Genomic DNA, 16,799 nt, shown 5'->3' with positions numbered 1-16,799 from the left:
GCACACACACACAACGCTCCTTATCTCTTCAGAAAGGAAGATCCTTCGCTTCCAGCTCCTATATTCAACCTGCCTGTGATTTTATTAGACTCTGCTTTCTAAATCCATGAGTTGAGATGGGAGCCAACAGTAGCCTTAGAGAGATGTAAGGGCAGAAGAGGGGGCAGACTGCAGAGAAGAGAGAAATCCAGCAAGAATTAAGTCAAGATATGAAACTATTGGGGTCCCTCCTCTTTGAAACTTCAATCACATGGTTCCTTTCAAAGATGGAGAAAAGTTGGAAAGAAGATACCAGCAAAATCTCTAGGAGGGCAAGAGCTAGATGGCACTGCAATTTCTCTCTTGACACTGCTGAGATCCTGTGTGCATGGATCCCTTGACTTGTGGGACAATGACAGGCAAAGTGACCCCTGCTGCTGTTAGAGATGGGGTCACCCGGAAAAGAATCAGACCAGGACTCTACAAATGAAAAAGAACAGTCATGACACCAACAACAATAATAGCAATAACTAAAGAATCAAAATATAAAACACATTCAAAAATGACAGGAGCTAAGGATTGGACCAAGGCCTGATCCTAGACTAACCGTTTAAGAAACGCACCCTGCCCATGGTGCTGGAGATACAACAAGGCCCAGGTGACTTCTCAGTCCATGATCACAGGTCCTTGGTGGGACAAGGATTTACTCTAGGGACAAAGACAACGGAATGGAGAAGAGGACCCCAGTCCAGAAGGACCATGGGCGATGCATGGGCAGTGCATGCATGCCCACCAAGTACTGATCACTGACTGGGCATAGGCCCTGTCCACACTCAGCTCCTCACAGCCTCCTCCTGTTCTCCTCAACTGACTCAGCACAGCAAACTGGTGGATGGATCTGGAAGGTTCTCAGTGTTTCAGTTTATTTCCTCTTTCAAACTTTACGAAACCTCATCTTTATTATCCAATCCCTCTTCACGGCATCAATTAGAAAAAACAAATTCATATATACAGATTTTATCTTCAAAAAGGAAATAAGACATTATTACTCAGTGCATATGAAGCAAAGACAGCTTCACGTTATGCTAATAGTGTAGACACCTTCAGATGCAGCTGGCACAGACACCTTCAGATGCAGCTGCCAAAAGAGCAGTCCGGGGATCTGATATCACAAAGCGGACCGGGCATCACTCAGTCCCCACAAGGAAGCTGTCTCACACTGTGAGAGAACAGAACCAGGAAGCAGTTCAGGGTCGGTCATGTAAGGGTTGACATTCTCCATAGCCCCCACATGCTCACATATCCCACTTAGAGACATGTCCACCCAGTGTGTCCTCTCTGCCCCAACTCCTCTCCCAATCGACACTCTCCAGGGTCTCACCTTTAGGAACCGTGAGAGACACATCAGAGCCCTGGGCACTGTCACTGCCTGGAGGAGAACAAGACAGGATGTGGTCAGAACCCACAGGAGAGAAACTAGAGAAGGCACTTTGAGGAGGGTGAGTCCCCCATGGCCTCCTGTCTGCACCCTTACAAGGTCTCAGGAATCACCCCGTCCACACTTACTTGAAGCCTGGGTGTAGGTCTGTCCTTTTTCACCTGTGAGAAGAAAATATCACGTGAGAAGCCAGGGAGAAGACTGAATCATGAGATCCTAGAGGAACCTCTAGTCCTGGACCCAGGGAACTTTCTGGAACTGTGGTCAAAACTCATGCTAGGATCAGGAACGTAGAGAATGGAGAAGTGTAACGACTGGGCACCCTGTCCTTCTGGAGGTCTGTCCTCAGCAAGGACCTCCTTTCTGACCTTCAAGTGCTGGAAACCTGGTCCCCAACTGAATTAGGAGGTGAAAAATTTGTCTTTCATTTTCACACATGTTTTAGAAAAGGAAAATTTTAGCATCAGCTCCAGACGCCACATGTGTGTGGAGGGTACTTTCCAGTAACCAGACAGGTAAACTTCTACCTGGGCTTGAAACCCCCAGTGAGACAAGAAAACTCAGATCTCTCCCTCCCTTCCCTACCTGAGCGTTTTCTTCCTCCAAATCACAGCTCCAGCCACCAAAGCCACCAAGAGGAGAACCAGGACAAGAATGATGCCCATGATGGGGATGGAGGGCTGAGGAGGTTCTGTGGAGGAAAGGGAATGGGCCCAGACTTCAGGCTTCAGTCCTAATCTTGCTGAACTGAGTCCTGAAGGGCTCCCACTTTATCTGAGAGGAACCTCAATTCCTACCACCTCCTTACCCCATCTCAGGGTGAGGGGCTCCTGAAGCCCCTCGTGCTGGCACATGGCACGTGTATCTCTGCTCCTCTCCAGAAGGCACCACCAGGGCCGCCCACTTCTGGAAGGTTCCATCCCCTGAAGGCCTGGTCTGCACAAGATCCATGTCCTGGGTCTGGTCCTCCTCATTGCGCTGCCAGGTTAGTGAGATCTCCTTAGGATAGAAGCCCAGGGCCCAGCACCTCAGGGTGACCTCACGCTCAGAGATGGGGTGATGGGTCACATGTGCCTTTGGAGGGTCTGGGGAAGAATCAGAAAATTCAGTTTGTGTTACCTCCATGGGTCACTGAAGCAGCATCATGTGATCATCCTGAGAAAGGACAGACAGTGATTATTTCCCCCAGCTTTACTGAGGTATACTTCACAAATCTGTACACATTTACAGTGTATTACATGTTACTTTGATATATATGGACACTGTGAAGGTAATTAATTTATTCATCAAATTGCCTTATGTGTGTGTCTGTTTGACAGGTGCGATGAGAATGATTAAGATCAATTTTAAAGTATACCATACAGGATTAGTATTAACTATAGTCACCAGGCTGTACATCAGATACCCAGACTTATTATGAACTTTTTTTACCCTCCGAGCTATGGAACATTCAAGACCATATTTTTGAAAAAAAGCAGCACAAGAGCTAGATAACAGCCTCAAGTCAGAGATTAGGGATGTTAGATATTAGTCCTTGGAAATTTCTAGAATGAGAGACTAGAATAGGAGCTCTGAAAATGTGACGGGGAGAATACAGACTAAAGGTCCTGAGTCTAGTGGGGCTGAATGACTTAGAAAAGCTGGAGTCAGGCCTCCTAAGATGCTCTCAGGGTGAGAACAGGCTTTAAGGAAGAAAGTCATGGATCACAAGATGGTGGCCAGGGTCAAAGGCACCGCTGACCAGCTATTTCAGGGATGGTTTCCTGCGTTTTCCTTAAAGACACTGGATTCCTTGATTGTCCTTCAGAGAAGTGGGGCCACTGGTGACTGTCTTGTACAGAATAATGAAAACCTGGGCGGATTTCCTCCCTCTCCTGACAAGAACCTGGGGCCGCTGTTCCCACAGGGACCCCACTTTCTTCTCCTCGTGGGAAGCCAGCTCCAGCCCGAGGGGAGATCAGGGCGGCCCCGCGCCCCTCGTACCTGCGCGCAGCAGCGTGTCCTTCCCGGTCTCCAGGTATCTGCGGAGCCACTCCACGCACTCGCCCACCAGGGAGTTCCTGTGTCCCTCCGCACCACCTGCCGCCTCAATCTTGCGTTTGGTGATTTGAGCCGCCATGTCCGCCGCGGTCCAGGAGCGCAGGTCCTCGTTCAGGGCGAGGTAATCTCTGCCATCGTAGCCGTGCTGCTCATACCCGCGGAGAAAACGCCCGTCCGGCCCCACGTCGCAGCCGCACATCTCCTGAACGGTGTGAGACCCTGACCCGCCCAGACCACCGGCGGTGATTAAACCCAAACTGAAACGAAACCGGGTCAAGTCCCCGCGAGCTCCTCCCGGGTCGGGGATCGGGCGGGTCCCGCAGTGTCGGGGTGACCCTCGGACCCTCAGACTCGGGGCGACCCCGCCGGTCCCTGGGGATGGGGGGCGAGACCCGGACCCGGGCCCGCGTCGCTCACCGGCCTCGCTCTGGTTGTAGTAGCCGCGCAGGGTGTTCAGGTTCACTCGGAAAGTCTGTGCGGCGTCCTTGGCTGACCGCGTCTCCTGATCCCAATACTCCGGCCCCTCCTGCTCTATCCACCGCGCGCGCGGCTCCATCCTCGGATCCGGGGCGTCGCTGTCGAACCGCACGAACTGCGTGTCGTCCACGTAGCCGACGATGATGAAGCGGGGCTCCCCGAGGCCGGGCCGGGACACGGCGGTGCCGAAATACCTCAGGGAGTGGGAGCCTGGGGGCGGGGAGGGGTGAGACCCGGCCCGACCTCCTCCCGGCGCGGGTCCCGGGTCCGAGGTGATGGGGCCGGAAGGGAGGAGGGGGTGTAGGGCCAGCGAGATGGAAGCGGTCGAAAACCTGTTCAAACTTCGAACGGGGTAGAAAAGAGGGGTCGGGAAGCAAGAGAGGGACAGGCCGGGACCTGGGGAGGGTGGGTCTGGACAGGAGCGTCGGGGTCGCTCGTTCCTTGGGGTCCTGCCCCCCAGACTCTCGGGAGTTCCCCTCGCCCCTCCCCGCAGAGGCCGTTCCCTCCCGACCCCGCACTCACCAGCCCGGGTCTCGGTCAGGACCAGGACCCCCGAGAGCAGCAGGAGGAGGGTTCGCGGCCCCATGACTCGCGTCCTCTGGGTCTGGGGAGAAGCAGAGTCCAGGCGGGTCTGTGGGAGACTTCATAACCGGGATCCGCGGAGAAGCTGATTGGTTTTTCTAGAAACCAGGCACCCAGTGGCAGTGAGAACTGGCGCCGCATCACGAGTGTCCGGGCAGAAGGGCTCGACACAGGCTGTGGGAAAGAAAGTGAAACTCGAGGAGACGGGGAATCCCCAACATGGAGCGTCCCAGCCCCAGACACCGCCCTTGACCCTGAGATCCTGAACCGCTCGCCCTCCAGGAACCTGGGATTTTAGCCCTAATCCCTCCTCTCCTGCTACGTAGAATGTTCAACTTACCGAATAATTGCACTCATCTCACACGCTAGCAAAATAATGCTCAAAATTCTCCAAACCAGGCTTCAACAGAACATGAACCCTGACTTTTCGATGTTCAAGCTGAATTTAGAAAAGTCGGAGGAGCCAGACATCCAAGTGGATCATGGAAAAAGCGAAAGAGAAAACATCTACTTCTGCTTTATTGACTGCCAAAGCCTTTTACTGTGTGGATCAAAAAAAAAAAAAAAGTGGAAAATTGTTCAAGAGATGGGAATACCAGACCACCTCACCTGCCTTCTGAGAAATCTGTATGCAGGTCAAGAAGCTACAGTTATAACCGGACATGGAACAACAGACTGGTTCCAAACTGGGAACTGAGTATGTCAAGCTGTATATTGTCACCCTGCCTATGTAACTTACGTGCAGTGTACATCATGCGAAATGCTGGGCTGGATGAAGCACAAGCTGGAATCAAGATTGTGAGGAGAAATATCAATAACCTCAGATATGCAGATGACAACCACCCTTATGGCAGAAAGTGAAGAAGAACTAAAGAGCCCCTTGATGAAAGAGGAGGAGTGAAAAAGTTGGCTTAAAACTCAACATTCAGAAAACTAATATCATGGCATCTCGTCGCATCACTTCATGGCAAATAAATGAGGAAACAATGGAAACAGTGGCAGACGTTATTTTGGGGGGCTCTAAATCACTGCAGATGGTGACTGCAGCCATGAAAGTAAAAGACGCTTGCTGCTTGGAAGAAACCTATGACCAACCTAGACAGCATATTAAAAATCAGAGACATTACTTTTTCAACAAAGGTCTGTCTATTCAGTGCTGTGGTTTTTTCCAGTAGTCAAGTATGGATGTGAGAGTTGGACTATAACGAAAGCTGGGCGGGGAAGAATTGATGCTTTTGAACTGTGATGTTGGAGAAGAGTCTTGAGAGTCCCTTTAACTGCAAGGAGATTCAACCAGGAAATCGGAAAGGAAATCAGTCCTGAATATTCATTGGAAGGACTGATGCTGAAGCTGAAGCTCGAAATCTTTGGCCACCTGATGGGACAAACTGACTCACTGGAGAAGACTCTGACACTGGGCAAGATTGAAGGCAGGAGGAGAAGGGGATGACAGAGGTTAAGATGGTTGGATGACATCACCGACTTGATGGACATAAGTCTGAGCAAACTCCAGGAGATAGTGATGGACAGGGAGGCCTGGTGTCCTGCAGTTCATGGGGTCACAAAGAGTCCGACACGACTGGAGTGATTGAACCGAACTCCCCTCCCCCACCGAGAACTCTTTGTCCCACTGTCTCCCCGAGTCCTAGCTCTCCGGCTGTTTGCGATTTTGATGAAAATATCTACACAACCTTACAAATTAGTGAGGACCTCAAGGATAGTATTTGTGACCACTTCTATGCATATTTTCCATACTACTAATAATACACTTTAAAGATTTTTGTTTGTTTGTTTAGAATAATATTAATAACCCATGCTTTTAATATGAATAACTATTTCCTAAAATAAACAGGGTAGTCAGAAGCATAGAGCTTTTTACGTTTTTTCCAAGTATCTTTCTTGTCTCTTTCACTAGAAGACCACTGGATTTTTCAGGTTTGCGTCTGCATTCAATCTGTTATTTTGATTGTAATCTGTGAAAGTGAAAAAGCCTTCACATACTGCTGCTGCTGCTGCTAAATCGCTTCAGTCATGTCCGACTCTGTGCGACCCCATAAACGGCAGCCCACTAGACTCCTCTGTCCCTGGGATTCTCCAGGCAAGAATACTGGAGTGGGTTGCCATTTCCTTCTCCAATACATAGGAGTAGTATTTTTTAATAATCTTTTCAGATAATTGTGGATGTTCATCTTGGATACAAAAGTAAAACTATACAAATTGTAGTTTCTCAAAGATTTTTTCTGCAGTGGACCTGAAACAATATCATTGACTATTTTCTATTTTGTTACATTAAAATCCATAAGGCCTATTTTGTTCATTGAACATCTTTTCTACTATACAAGATTTTTACAAAGTAATACATTGTTTCACTAAATTATACAGATCTTTCTGCTCATTCATTCTTTCAAGAACAGTTTGTTTACCATGAAAAAGAGGGTAGTTCAGATCTCAGTTTTTCCTTGGGCCACAGGACTTTGAAATGTAGTAGAAGTGCTCGATGTGTACTTTCCATGTCATCACAGAAGATACTTTTAAAATGTGTATTTTAGAATGATGATTAGGAAACAAGCATTTTTATTTATTTTATTTTAAAAAGTTATTTTATTGAAGGATATTTGATTTATAATGTTAATTTCTGCCGGTACAGCAAAGTGATTCACTTATACATGTGTATATATATTCTTTTTCATTTTTTTTAAAAATTTTGGTTTATTAAGGACAGATAGAATTTTTAATGGTGCCATTCTGGATGTTTTAAAGCAAAGCTGATTATTAGTTTTCTTTTCTTCTGCAAGAAAGTTGTGGTGAAAATAATTACTAGTTAAGTTTGCTACCATAGTCTCTGTTACTGCTAAGTTATACATCAAAGCAAATGTCAACATACTGAGAAGTCAAATAATATCTGAGTGATTCTATGAAAGTAGCTTTCACCTCTGGGATCTCAGGAAACGGTCTCAGTGACGTCAAGGGTTCCAAAGACCACACTCTGAGAACTGCTGTTCTGAATGAACCAGGGTGTCTCTCAACTGATCCCTGCCTTTGCCTCCTCTTCATTTTGGGAAATCCTTTTTCCTGAGCTGGACTCCCTGCCTCCCCAAACTTAACTGAGGGCCCTGCACCTGGGCTCCTCTAGGAGAGAACTCTCCCCCTAGAAAGTGATGCCAGAGAGTGTCCTCAGTCTGGGAAGGGAGGTCGGGGGACAGGTGTTTTCCCTTTGGAACTGGGAACAGTTTGTACCTGATGGTGCCAGACCCACTCATAACCTAGTTTGATTTTGTTACACACCAGCTTAATATGTATTCATATCCCAGACAGAAATCTGATGTAGAGTCTAAGAAAAATAATATTGGCCCTTTCATCTCATGTGGTCTAATGCACCCTGACTTGAGGCCCACAAACCATGAAGAGCAGTCCATTCCAACAGAACGTCCTGTGGTGAAAGAATTGTTCTATGTCTTGTGCTCTCCAGTCAGGTAGCCAGTAGCTACATGAGGCTATTTAGCACCTTAAAGTGTCTGTTGTGCTGAGCACTTTTATTTATTTTAATTTAAATAGCAATATGTAGCTACTAGCTAGCATATTGGTCAATGCATGTCTAGAATGTTGTTAATTAATCTCCTGTCTCTTTTGCCTAAAAGATACTGTGTGACTCATAGGTTGATGCACATTAAAATAATCTTGAAGTCATGGATTTGTCTGTGCAGATCTTAGATATAGCTTTAAAATAAAGCATGCTCTGAAAGTTTCTTCAATGTGTATTTTAACAGATAGAGTGTTCAGACATTAGCCAAACCATGGTTTATCACCTTAAGGTCGTAAGTGTTCAAAACTGCCCAGCACTAGATATAATCCTTGAGCTCTTGGTATTTTCCTTAACTTGGTAAACATAAGGACACACAGAAGTCTGCATTTAGCCCAAGAGGAAGTATTTATTGAACACAACAGATATCAATACTTGTAGGACTTGTATATACTTGTAAAGTTGTGAAACAGAAGATGCAACATTAGAATCTAGCACCTTACTACTTTTTACTTACTGCTCCTGCTATACTTTCTTCCCAAATTCCATCAGTTCTGTTTTCTCTGCACCCTTGGAAGACCCCTCTCTCCTAGACAAAAATATACATGAATGTTTTACACTTGTGGAAAGAAGAGTTTTATGACCCAAAGATGAAAGCATATAAAGCATCAAAGGATATAAATCTTTCCTATGTCAATCAGACACTCACAAGATAACAAACATACACCAGTATTCCAATGGAGACACATAAAAATTTCTGGCAAACAGGTGACATGTCTCAATATTCTTCCATCAAAGACCACCAGAAGCAAACCTGTAGGCAACCAAGCTGGATTTATACTGGATACAGCGAGAGAGATTACACAGCAGGAGGGACCATAGTATCCTTGTAAGGTGTTAGAACATAGACAGCCAGGAGTCCCCAAACTCTGACCTTGGATTGGTAGCTGCTGTCAGATCAGTGCCAACATTAGATTAGAAATAAAGTGTACAAAAAATATACTGTGCTTGAATCATCCTGAAAGCATTCCTCCCACCCCTGGTCCATGGAAAAATTGTCTTCCATGAAATCAGTTCCTGGTGCCAAAACGTTGAGGACCGGTGATATAGAGGATGTGGGCTTTGATTTTGAGACGCGTCTATGTGAGACTGGCTTACTGTAGATTGGGTGTTGTCAGGAAGTGGGCGCAATAATGGGACTGGTCATCTCAGTGAGCCTCTGCTGTAGGGAGGGCAGACTAGAGCCAGGATACAGCTGTGACTGGGAGGAAGCATGGTCTCTGGGTCAGCACAGGGAGAGGTCTGGTCCACGGTGAGGGGCACTGGGCTGCCTGGTTGGTCTGTGCTGGTACAGAATGCTGTCCTGTTCTTGTTTTGTCTCTCTGTGTCATGCACTCAGATGTCCTTGTCTGATGCTGATCTTCTGTGGGATTACTTATGTTCTACAGAAGAACAACACAGATGGGTGGTGAGCTCCAGCCCAGCTAGAGGACCAGAATGTACATCCTAGTGTCTGAGCTGAAGGTGATCTGTCAAGTGTTTACAAATGTAAGGGATTTTCATGTAATTTTTGAAAGCATTATTTACCAGCACACAAGAGAATTGAAAAGATACTCAAGCGTATACAAAAATAAAGAATTCATGTTCTCCCCCTCATTCCCCATTCACTCAAGTGCTCTACTCAGAAACAAGTGTAGTTAGAAATTTCTCATTTTTCTTTCCAGAAAAGTATACTGTTCATTAATGAATACTGTTAGATCAATAAAAGAGCTCAGGCCACAGTCTGGGAGAAATTATTGTAAATACACATATCTGATAAAGGACTTGTTTTAGAATATACATAGAAGTCTTCAACTCTACAAAATGAAAATAACTATTTAAAAATAAAGTCTGAACAGTCACCTCTTCTAGAAGATATCACAATGGAAATGTATATGAAAAGATGCTAAACATCTTATGTTGTTAGGAAATGTAAATTGCAAAGACAGCAATGTGCATCACACCTGATGGCACATCTACAGTCCGAGAACTGGTGATGCCGAGGCTGGAGCAGCAGAAGGACGCGGAGCAGCAGAAACCCTCACTCACCGGGGCAGGAAAAGGAAGCGGCACAGCCACCAGAAATGAGAGTCAGCGGTTTCTAACGAAGCTACACAGAAACTCTCCATCCTGTCCACTGATCAATCTAGTATTTCCCCAACTCATTTGAAAACTTACATTTGCACAAACCTCTGCACACCAATGTGTATATGAGAGTGCCCCTTATGTGTGGGCTGCACATAGTGACTTTCTTCTAAAGATCACAGGGTAAGAAGTGGGAAAGTAAAAATAGAAGTTCACAAAGAAACTTGGGAAATGTACCTTAGCCAGGTGATGAATTAACTTATTAGTCACACCCCAGTGGACAGTGCATCCCCTTGGTGACTGGAGACTGTCACTCATCTCTGTGGTCCTCTTCCCCAAAACCCTGTGCCCCAGTCAGATCACAAGGTGTTCTACTATGTCTCTGAGCAGTACTCCCCAAAACATCAAAGTCATCAAGAACAAGAGAAGTCGGTGTGACTGTCTCAGCCAGAGGAGCCTGAAGGAGACACAATTCAGACTTAATATGTGTCTTTGATAAGATCCTGCTACTGCTACTGCTAAGTAACTTCAGTTGTGTCCAACTCTGTGTGACCCCATAGATGGTAGCCCACCAGGATCCCCCATCCCTGGGATTCTCCAGGCAAGAACACTGGAGTGGGTTGCCATTTCCTTCTCCAATGCATGAAAGTGGAAAGTGAAAGGGAAGTCGCTCAGTCGTATCCAACTCTTAGCGACCCCATGGACTGCAGCCTATCAGGCTCCTCTGTCCATGGGATTTGCCAGGCAAGAGTACTGGAGTGGGGTGCCATTGCCTTCTCCATTGATAAGATCCTGGATCAGGTTAAAGGAAAACTAATGAAGTCCAAATAAATTCTGGAGTTTAGTAACACTGTATCAATATTGGTCATCAGCTGTGAGGAATGTATGATGGTGGTATAAAATGTCCTCACACAGTGCGATATATGGTAACTCTCTACTAACTTTGCTGCTTTTTTTAAATCTCAGAGTATACTAAAATGAAAGCACATTTTAATATCAACTGAACAGGAAGTGGAAGAAGCAATTATCAACTTTTCAGGATGTTGTCATCAAGGAGCTTCACAGAGGAGAGATGGAGAGAAAAGATGGAAACCCGAGATACTGGACAGGGCTCCAGGGTCTCCTCTCCTCCAATCCTTGCTGTACCCTCGAGCCTGACCCCAGAGCTGCTCAGAAAGCACCTTCACTCCCTCCCTGGGCCAGGGCAGCCATCTCTGTCTGACTCAGACCACAATGCATCCTCTGCCTTCCCTGTGCAGAACTGGAGAGGAAAGAGTGGTCATGCCCCCATGAGGCCACAGGGCTGAGGACTGGACACCTGAGCTCCCCTTTGACCTCCTTACCAGAGACCTGCCCAGGCTCTCCTTAGGCTCCCAGCAGTGGATGAGTGCTGTGCACACAAGCTGGTGTCCATCCAGTGTCAGGTTTAAAGCTTGAATTGTCACCCAAAATACATGCTGACGTGGACATTTCTCTCCCCATTAAATAACCAAGGACTTTGGCCTCAGAGAGGATCAGATATCAAGGCTGTAATGCCAAGTCCAGGGTGGAGCCCACCAACATACAAGGTGTCCTCATTATCAAGGGATGGGAGCTTGAAGCCCAAGTACTGTCACTTCTTCTGGCTACTGCCACACTTATAGACTCTCCCTCTGGGGAATCAGCTCTGGAACCTCCATTCCTAGGATGCAGTAGGAGAGGGGAGGAAGAGGAGGGAAAGGAGATCCCAAAGTGCCTGTAAGGTGGGGAGGCACCTGGAGAAGTGCGGAGAGGCAGGAAACACTGACATTATGGGATGGAGGCCACGGGTGTGGGGGGTGGAACCAGAGAGGAGAGGATGGGGGAGGGTCACTGAGTGGACGTGAGCACAGGGAGGTGGGGTCTGTGTGGGGAGAGGCACAGGGGCTTCTGGCCTGGGTGCTGGTAGAGGCTCTGTTTTCCACCCAGATGATAAACACATGGGTGTCAGCTGTGTATTTTGATGGTAAGCTATACTTATGTTTACAGTATTTTTCTGAAATTACATGTATCCGTTCAGTTCAGTTCCATTCAGTCGCTCAGTCATGTCCGACTCTGCAACCCTATGGACTGCAGCAAGCCAGGCTCCCTGTCCATCACCAACTCCTGGAGTTCACTCAGACTCACGTCCATCGAGTCAGTGATGCCATCCAGCCATTTCATTCTCTGTCATCCCCTTCTCCTCCTGCCCCCAATCCCTCCCAGCATCAGAGTCTTTTCCAATGAGTCAACTCTTCTCATGAGGTGGCCAAAGTCCTGGAGTTTCAGCTTTAACATCATTCCTTCCAAAGAAATCCCAGGGCTGATCTCCTTCAGAATGGACTGGTTGGATCTCCTTGCAGTCCAAGGGACTGTCAAGAGTATACATGCCCACAGTTTTCATTTATGTAACAGAAAAATTTGTATTCCGTTGTTTATACTAAGGAATGAGTGAGAAATCCATTTAGGTAATAGTTTCAAAGAAATCCATTAGTTTCGTTAATTTGAGCTGATAACACTTCTTCAGGCTTCCACCTGGCTATGTGCCTATGTAGAGTAGAGAAACCAACATGCATCTCTAGCCATTTTCTTCCTGGGAAAATACAACTGTCAAGTGTGGATTTAAAACTCCTCCCCAACCCAAGTGCTCTCTGAGAACTGACCTCAGTCATTTCCAATCTGGCTGAGCTCCTGGATTGCCTGTGAGTCCCTGTGATCACAGGTTCTGGTGGGACAAGTTTCTACTGAAGGGAAAAGGACAAAGAAACAGAGAAGATGACCCATCCAGTCATCTTCACCAGTGACCCACTCTGAAGCCCACAAAGGACTCAGCACTCACTGGAGAGGGCTCATACCTCCTCGTATCCTTCTCTGGCCCCACTGAGATCAGACTCAGCACAGCAAACATGTAGATGCTGGAAGATTCTCAGTGGTTCCATTTGTTTTCCTGTCTCAAACTTTAAGAATCTTTTTCTTTACTAACCCATCGACCCTCATGACGTGAATTAGAAAAAACAAATTCACATCCAGATTCTTATTTTCAGTATTTCTCAGCACAACATGGTGTTAAGACAAAGGTAGAAAGGGCCCAGCCCCACCTCTGCCGAAACATGGGAGTCCAACAGGGAGGAGAACACAGGTCAGGGTGGGGAGGGGGCGCGGTGGGCAGGGGCGGGCCAGTCTCCCCACCTCCTCATGTTATGCTAATAGAAGCACAGATGCATTCACATCCAGCTGCAGAGAGAGCGGTCAGGGGATCTGATGTCACAATGGTGGGGGCGGGGAGACTAATCTTGTGTCACTCCGGTCCCACAGAGGCAGCTGTCCCACACTTAGAAGAAAACGATCATGAACAAATTTAAGTCAGTCACAAATGTCCACATTCTCAACAGTCCGTTGTATGTTCCAAATGCCCCACTCAGAGAATCCCCATTCCCCAGTCATGCCACCTCTGACCCACCCCTCTCCTGCTTCAGGCCCTCCAGGGTCTCACCTTTAGGGACTGGTGAAAGGTAACATCACAGCCCTGGGCACTGTCACTGCTTGGGATAAAAAGGACAGGGCCTGGTCAGAACCCACAGGAGATGAGCCTAAAGGAGGGATTATGGGATGGGTGAGATCCCTCATGGGCTCTCAGCTGTACTATTCCAAGGGTCTCAGGGATAACCCTCCAACCCACCCAAACTTACTAGCACCCTGAACATAGCTCCCTCCTCTGCCTGTGGGGGGAAAGCATCACATAATAGGCCAGGGAGGAGGCAGGGCCGTGACATCCTAGAGGAGCCCCCTGGTCCTGGCCCCAGTGAAGACCCAGGGTAAGGTCAGGAAATACGAAAAAAGGAGATGTGCAGCATTGGACAGCTGCCCTCCTGGAGCTCTGTCCTCAGCCTGGACCCTCCCCTCTGACCTCCAACTGCTAGGAATCAGGTCCCCATCATTGGAATAATTAAGGTGAAAAATTTGTTTTCATGCTCACATATACTTTACAGAAAGGTAAATGTTAGCACTCAGCTCCAACTGGCAAGCACATATGTGTGGATGGTTCTTCCAAGGGATGAGGCAGACAAGATTCTACCTGGGCTTGAAACCCCCAGTGAGACAAGAAAACTCAGATTCCTCCTTCCTTGAGCACTTCTTCCAGTTCACAGGCTCCACTCACCACAGCCACCATGAGGAGATCTAGGCCAACAGTGATGCCCATGATGGGGATGGAGGGCTGAGGAGGTCCTGTGGAAGAAAGGAAAGGGCCCTGACCTTAGGCATGAATCCTAACCTTAGTGAAGTTCTTCTAAAGGCTCCTGGATTGCCTGATAATAAGGTTGACCATCCACCCCCCTGCTTACCCCATCTCAGGGTGAGGGGCTCCTGAAGCCCCTCGTGCTGCACACGGCACGTGTATCTCTGCTCCTCTCCAGAAAGGCACCACCAGGACCGCCCACTTCTGGAAGGTTCCATCTCCTGAAGGCCTGGTCTCCACAAGCTCCAAGTCCTGGGTCAGGTCCTCCCCATCACGCTGCCAGGTCAGTGAAATCTCAGGGGTAGAAGCCCAGGGCCCAGCACCTCAGGGTGACCTCAAGGTCCGGGAGATGGGGTGATGAGTCACATGGATCTTTGGAGGGTCTGAGGAGGAAGAATCGGAAAATTCACTTTTGTTATATCTCCATGGGCCCAGTGAAGAGGCATCATGTGACCATCTTGAGGGATGGACAGGACAGCGGGTTTGAAAAGAAGTACAAAACAGCAGACACCAGCCTGGTCCTGTCTGGAAAATCTCCTATTCCAAGGCAAGTTCTAGAATGAGACACTAATGTAGAGGCTCCAGGTCTCAAAGGGATAAAACAGATTTCTGGACCCAATCTGAGTGACGAGTGAATGACCAGAAAATCTGGAGTCAGACCTCCAAAGATGTTTTCAGGCCAATAACAAGGCCTTGACAGAAAAAGTCGTGGTTCACAACATTGCTGCCAAGGCCATAGGGAATTGCTGACCAGTTGCTTCAGGGATAGTCTTCCTTTCCATCCCACGAGACTGGACTCCTCAATTGTCCCTTAGAGAGACTCGAGCCCTCTGGATGCATCACTCTCTTACAGAAGACAAGACCCTAGAAGGATCCCTCCCTCTCCCACCTAGAAGGAACAGTGGTATTCTGATACTGATTCCACTTTCCTTTCCTCCTGGGAAGCCAGCTCCAGTCCGAGGGGAGATCAGGGAGGCCCCGCGCCCCTCCTACCTGTGCGCAGCAGCGTGTCCTCCTGTTCTCCTGGAATCTCTGGAGCCGCTCCACGCATGTGTCCTCCAGGTAGTTTCTGTCGCGCTGTGCATCACCAGAGGCCTCTTGCTTGCACTTGGTGATCTGAGCCGCCATGTCTTCTGCCGTCCTTTTCCATGATCCAGTGAATGTTGGTAATTTGATCTCTGGCTCCTTTGACTTTTCTAAATCCAGCTTGAACATCTGGAATTTCACAGTTCATGCACTGTTGAAGCTTGCTTGGAATTGTGAGCATACTCTGCTAGCTGGTTTTAGAAGAGGTAGAGGAACCAGAGATCAAATTGCCAACATCCTGGATCATTCAAAAAGCAAGAGAGTTCCAGAAAAACATCTACTTCTGCTTTATTGACTACACCAAAAGCCTTGACGTGTGGATAATAACAACTGTGGAAAATTCTCAAAAAGATGGAAATACCGAGAGCACCTGACCAGCTCCTGAGAAATCTGTGTGCTGGTCAAGAAGCAACATTTAGAACTGGACATGAAACAACAGGCTGGTTCCAAATTGGGAAAGGAGTACTTTAAGGCTGTATTTGTCACCCTGCTTATTTAACTTACATGCAGGGTACATCATGAGAAAATGCTGGCTGGATGAAGCTCAAGCTGGAGTCAAGATTGCTTGGAGAAATATCAATAACCTCAGATATGCAGATGATACCATCCCTTATGGCAGAAAGTGAAGAACTAAAGAGCTTCTTGATGAAAGTGAAAGAGGAGAGTGAAAAAGTTGGCTTAAAACTCAACATTCAGAAAACTAAGATCATCATCTTAGTCCCATCACTTCATGGCAAATAGATGGGTAAACAGTGGAAAAAGTGTCAGACTTTATATTTTGGGGGCTCCAAAATCACTGCAGATGGTGACTGCAGCCATGAAATTAAAAGACACTTACTCTTTGGAAGAAAAGTTATGACCAACCTAGACAGCAAATTAAAAAACAGAGACATACTTTGCCAACAAAGGTCCATCTAGTCAAGGCTATGGTTTTTCCAGTAGTCATGTATGAATGTGAGAGTTGGACTATAAAGAAAGCTAAGCGCTGAAGAATTGATGCTTTGAACTGTGGTGTTGGAGAAGACTCTTGAGAGTCCCTTGGACTGCAAGGAATACAACCAGTCCATCCTAAAGGAAATCAGTCCTGAATATTCATTGGAAGGACTGATGTTTAAGCTGAAAATCCAATACTTTGGCCACCTGTTGCAAAGAACTGACTCATTTGAAAAGACCCTGATGCTGGGAAAGAATGAAGGCAGAGGAGAAAGGCATGACAGAGGATGAGATGATTGGATGGCATCACCGACTCAATGGACATGAATTTGAGTAAGCTCCGGGAGTTGGTGATGGACAGGGAAGCCTGGTGTGCTGCAGTCCAT

The 16,799-nt window shown here is 47.2% G+C and overlaps 1 protein-coding gene and 1 pseudogene across 3 annotated transcripts; both read right to left on the bottom strand.

Annotated features, from left to right (window-relative positions):
- Window positions 1-880: 880 nt before the first annotated feature.
- LOC102184389 lies at window positions 881-4,685 on the bottom strand (annotated as a pseudogene). Its single transcript, XR_001917769.1, has 8 exons — window positions 4,457-4,685; window positions 3,875-4,144; window positions 3,401-3,676; window positions 2,226-2,502; window positions 2,003-2,108; window positions 1,546-1,578; window positions 1,361-1,408; window positions 881-1,198 (listed from the first exon to the last, which is right to left on the bottom strand). The product of XR_001917769.1 is annotated as a BOLA class I histocompatibility antigen, alpha chain BL3-7-like (transcript).
- Window positions 4,686-8,437: 3,752 nt separating this feature from the next.
- On the bottom strand, window positions 8,438-14,781 carry LOC102184677 (BOLA class I histocompatibility antigen, alpha chain BL3-7-like). 2 transcript variants are annotated; one of them, XR_001917770.1, is made up of 4 exons: window positions 14,501-14,781; window positions 14,317-14,384; window positions 13,651-13,699; window positions 8,438-9,478 (listed from the first exon to the last, which is right to left on the bottom strand). XR_001917770.1 is itself a non-coding variant. In XM_018045475.1 (3 exons), exons 1-3 carry the CDS (start codon window positions 14,610-14,612, stop codon window positions 13,694-13,696), a joined length of 234 nt encoding a protein of 77 aa, XP_017900964.1. In that variant the 5' UTR covers window positions 14,613-14,752; the 3' UTR covers window positions 13,679-13,693. The 2 variants fall into 2 exon arrangements, 1 of the variants encoding a protein (XP_017900964.1); XM_018045475.1 differs by lacking the exon at window positions 8,438-9,478 and having other exon boundaries at window positions 13,679-13,747; window positions 14,501-14,752.
- Between the last annotated feature and the right edge of the window lie 2,018 nt (window positions 14,782-16,799).

The sequence above is a fragment of the Capra hircus genome, unplaced genomic scaffold, assembly GCF_001704415.2.
Source record: "Capra hircus breed San Clemente unplaced genomic scaffold, ASM170441v1, whole genome shotgun sequence".
In the NCBI taxonomy this organism is placed as follows: Eukaryota; Metazoa; Chordata; class Mammalia; order Artiodactyla; family Bovidae; genus Capra; species Capra hircus.
This window is presented reverse-complemented; position numbering and strand designations above follow the sequence as displayed.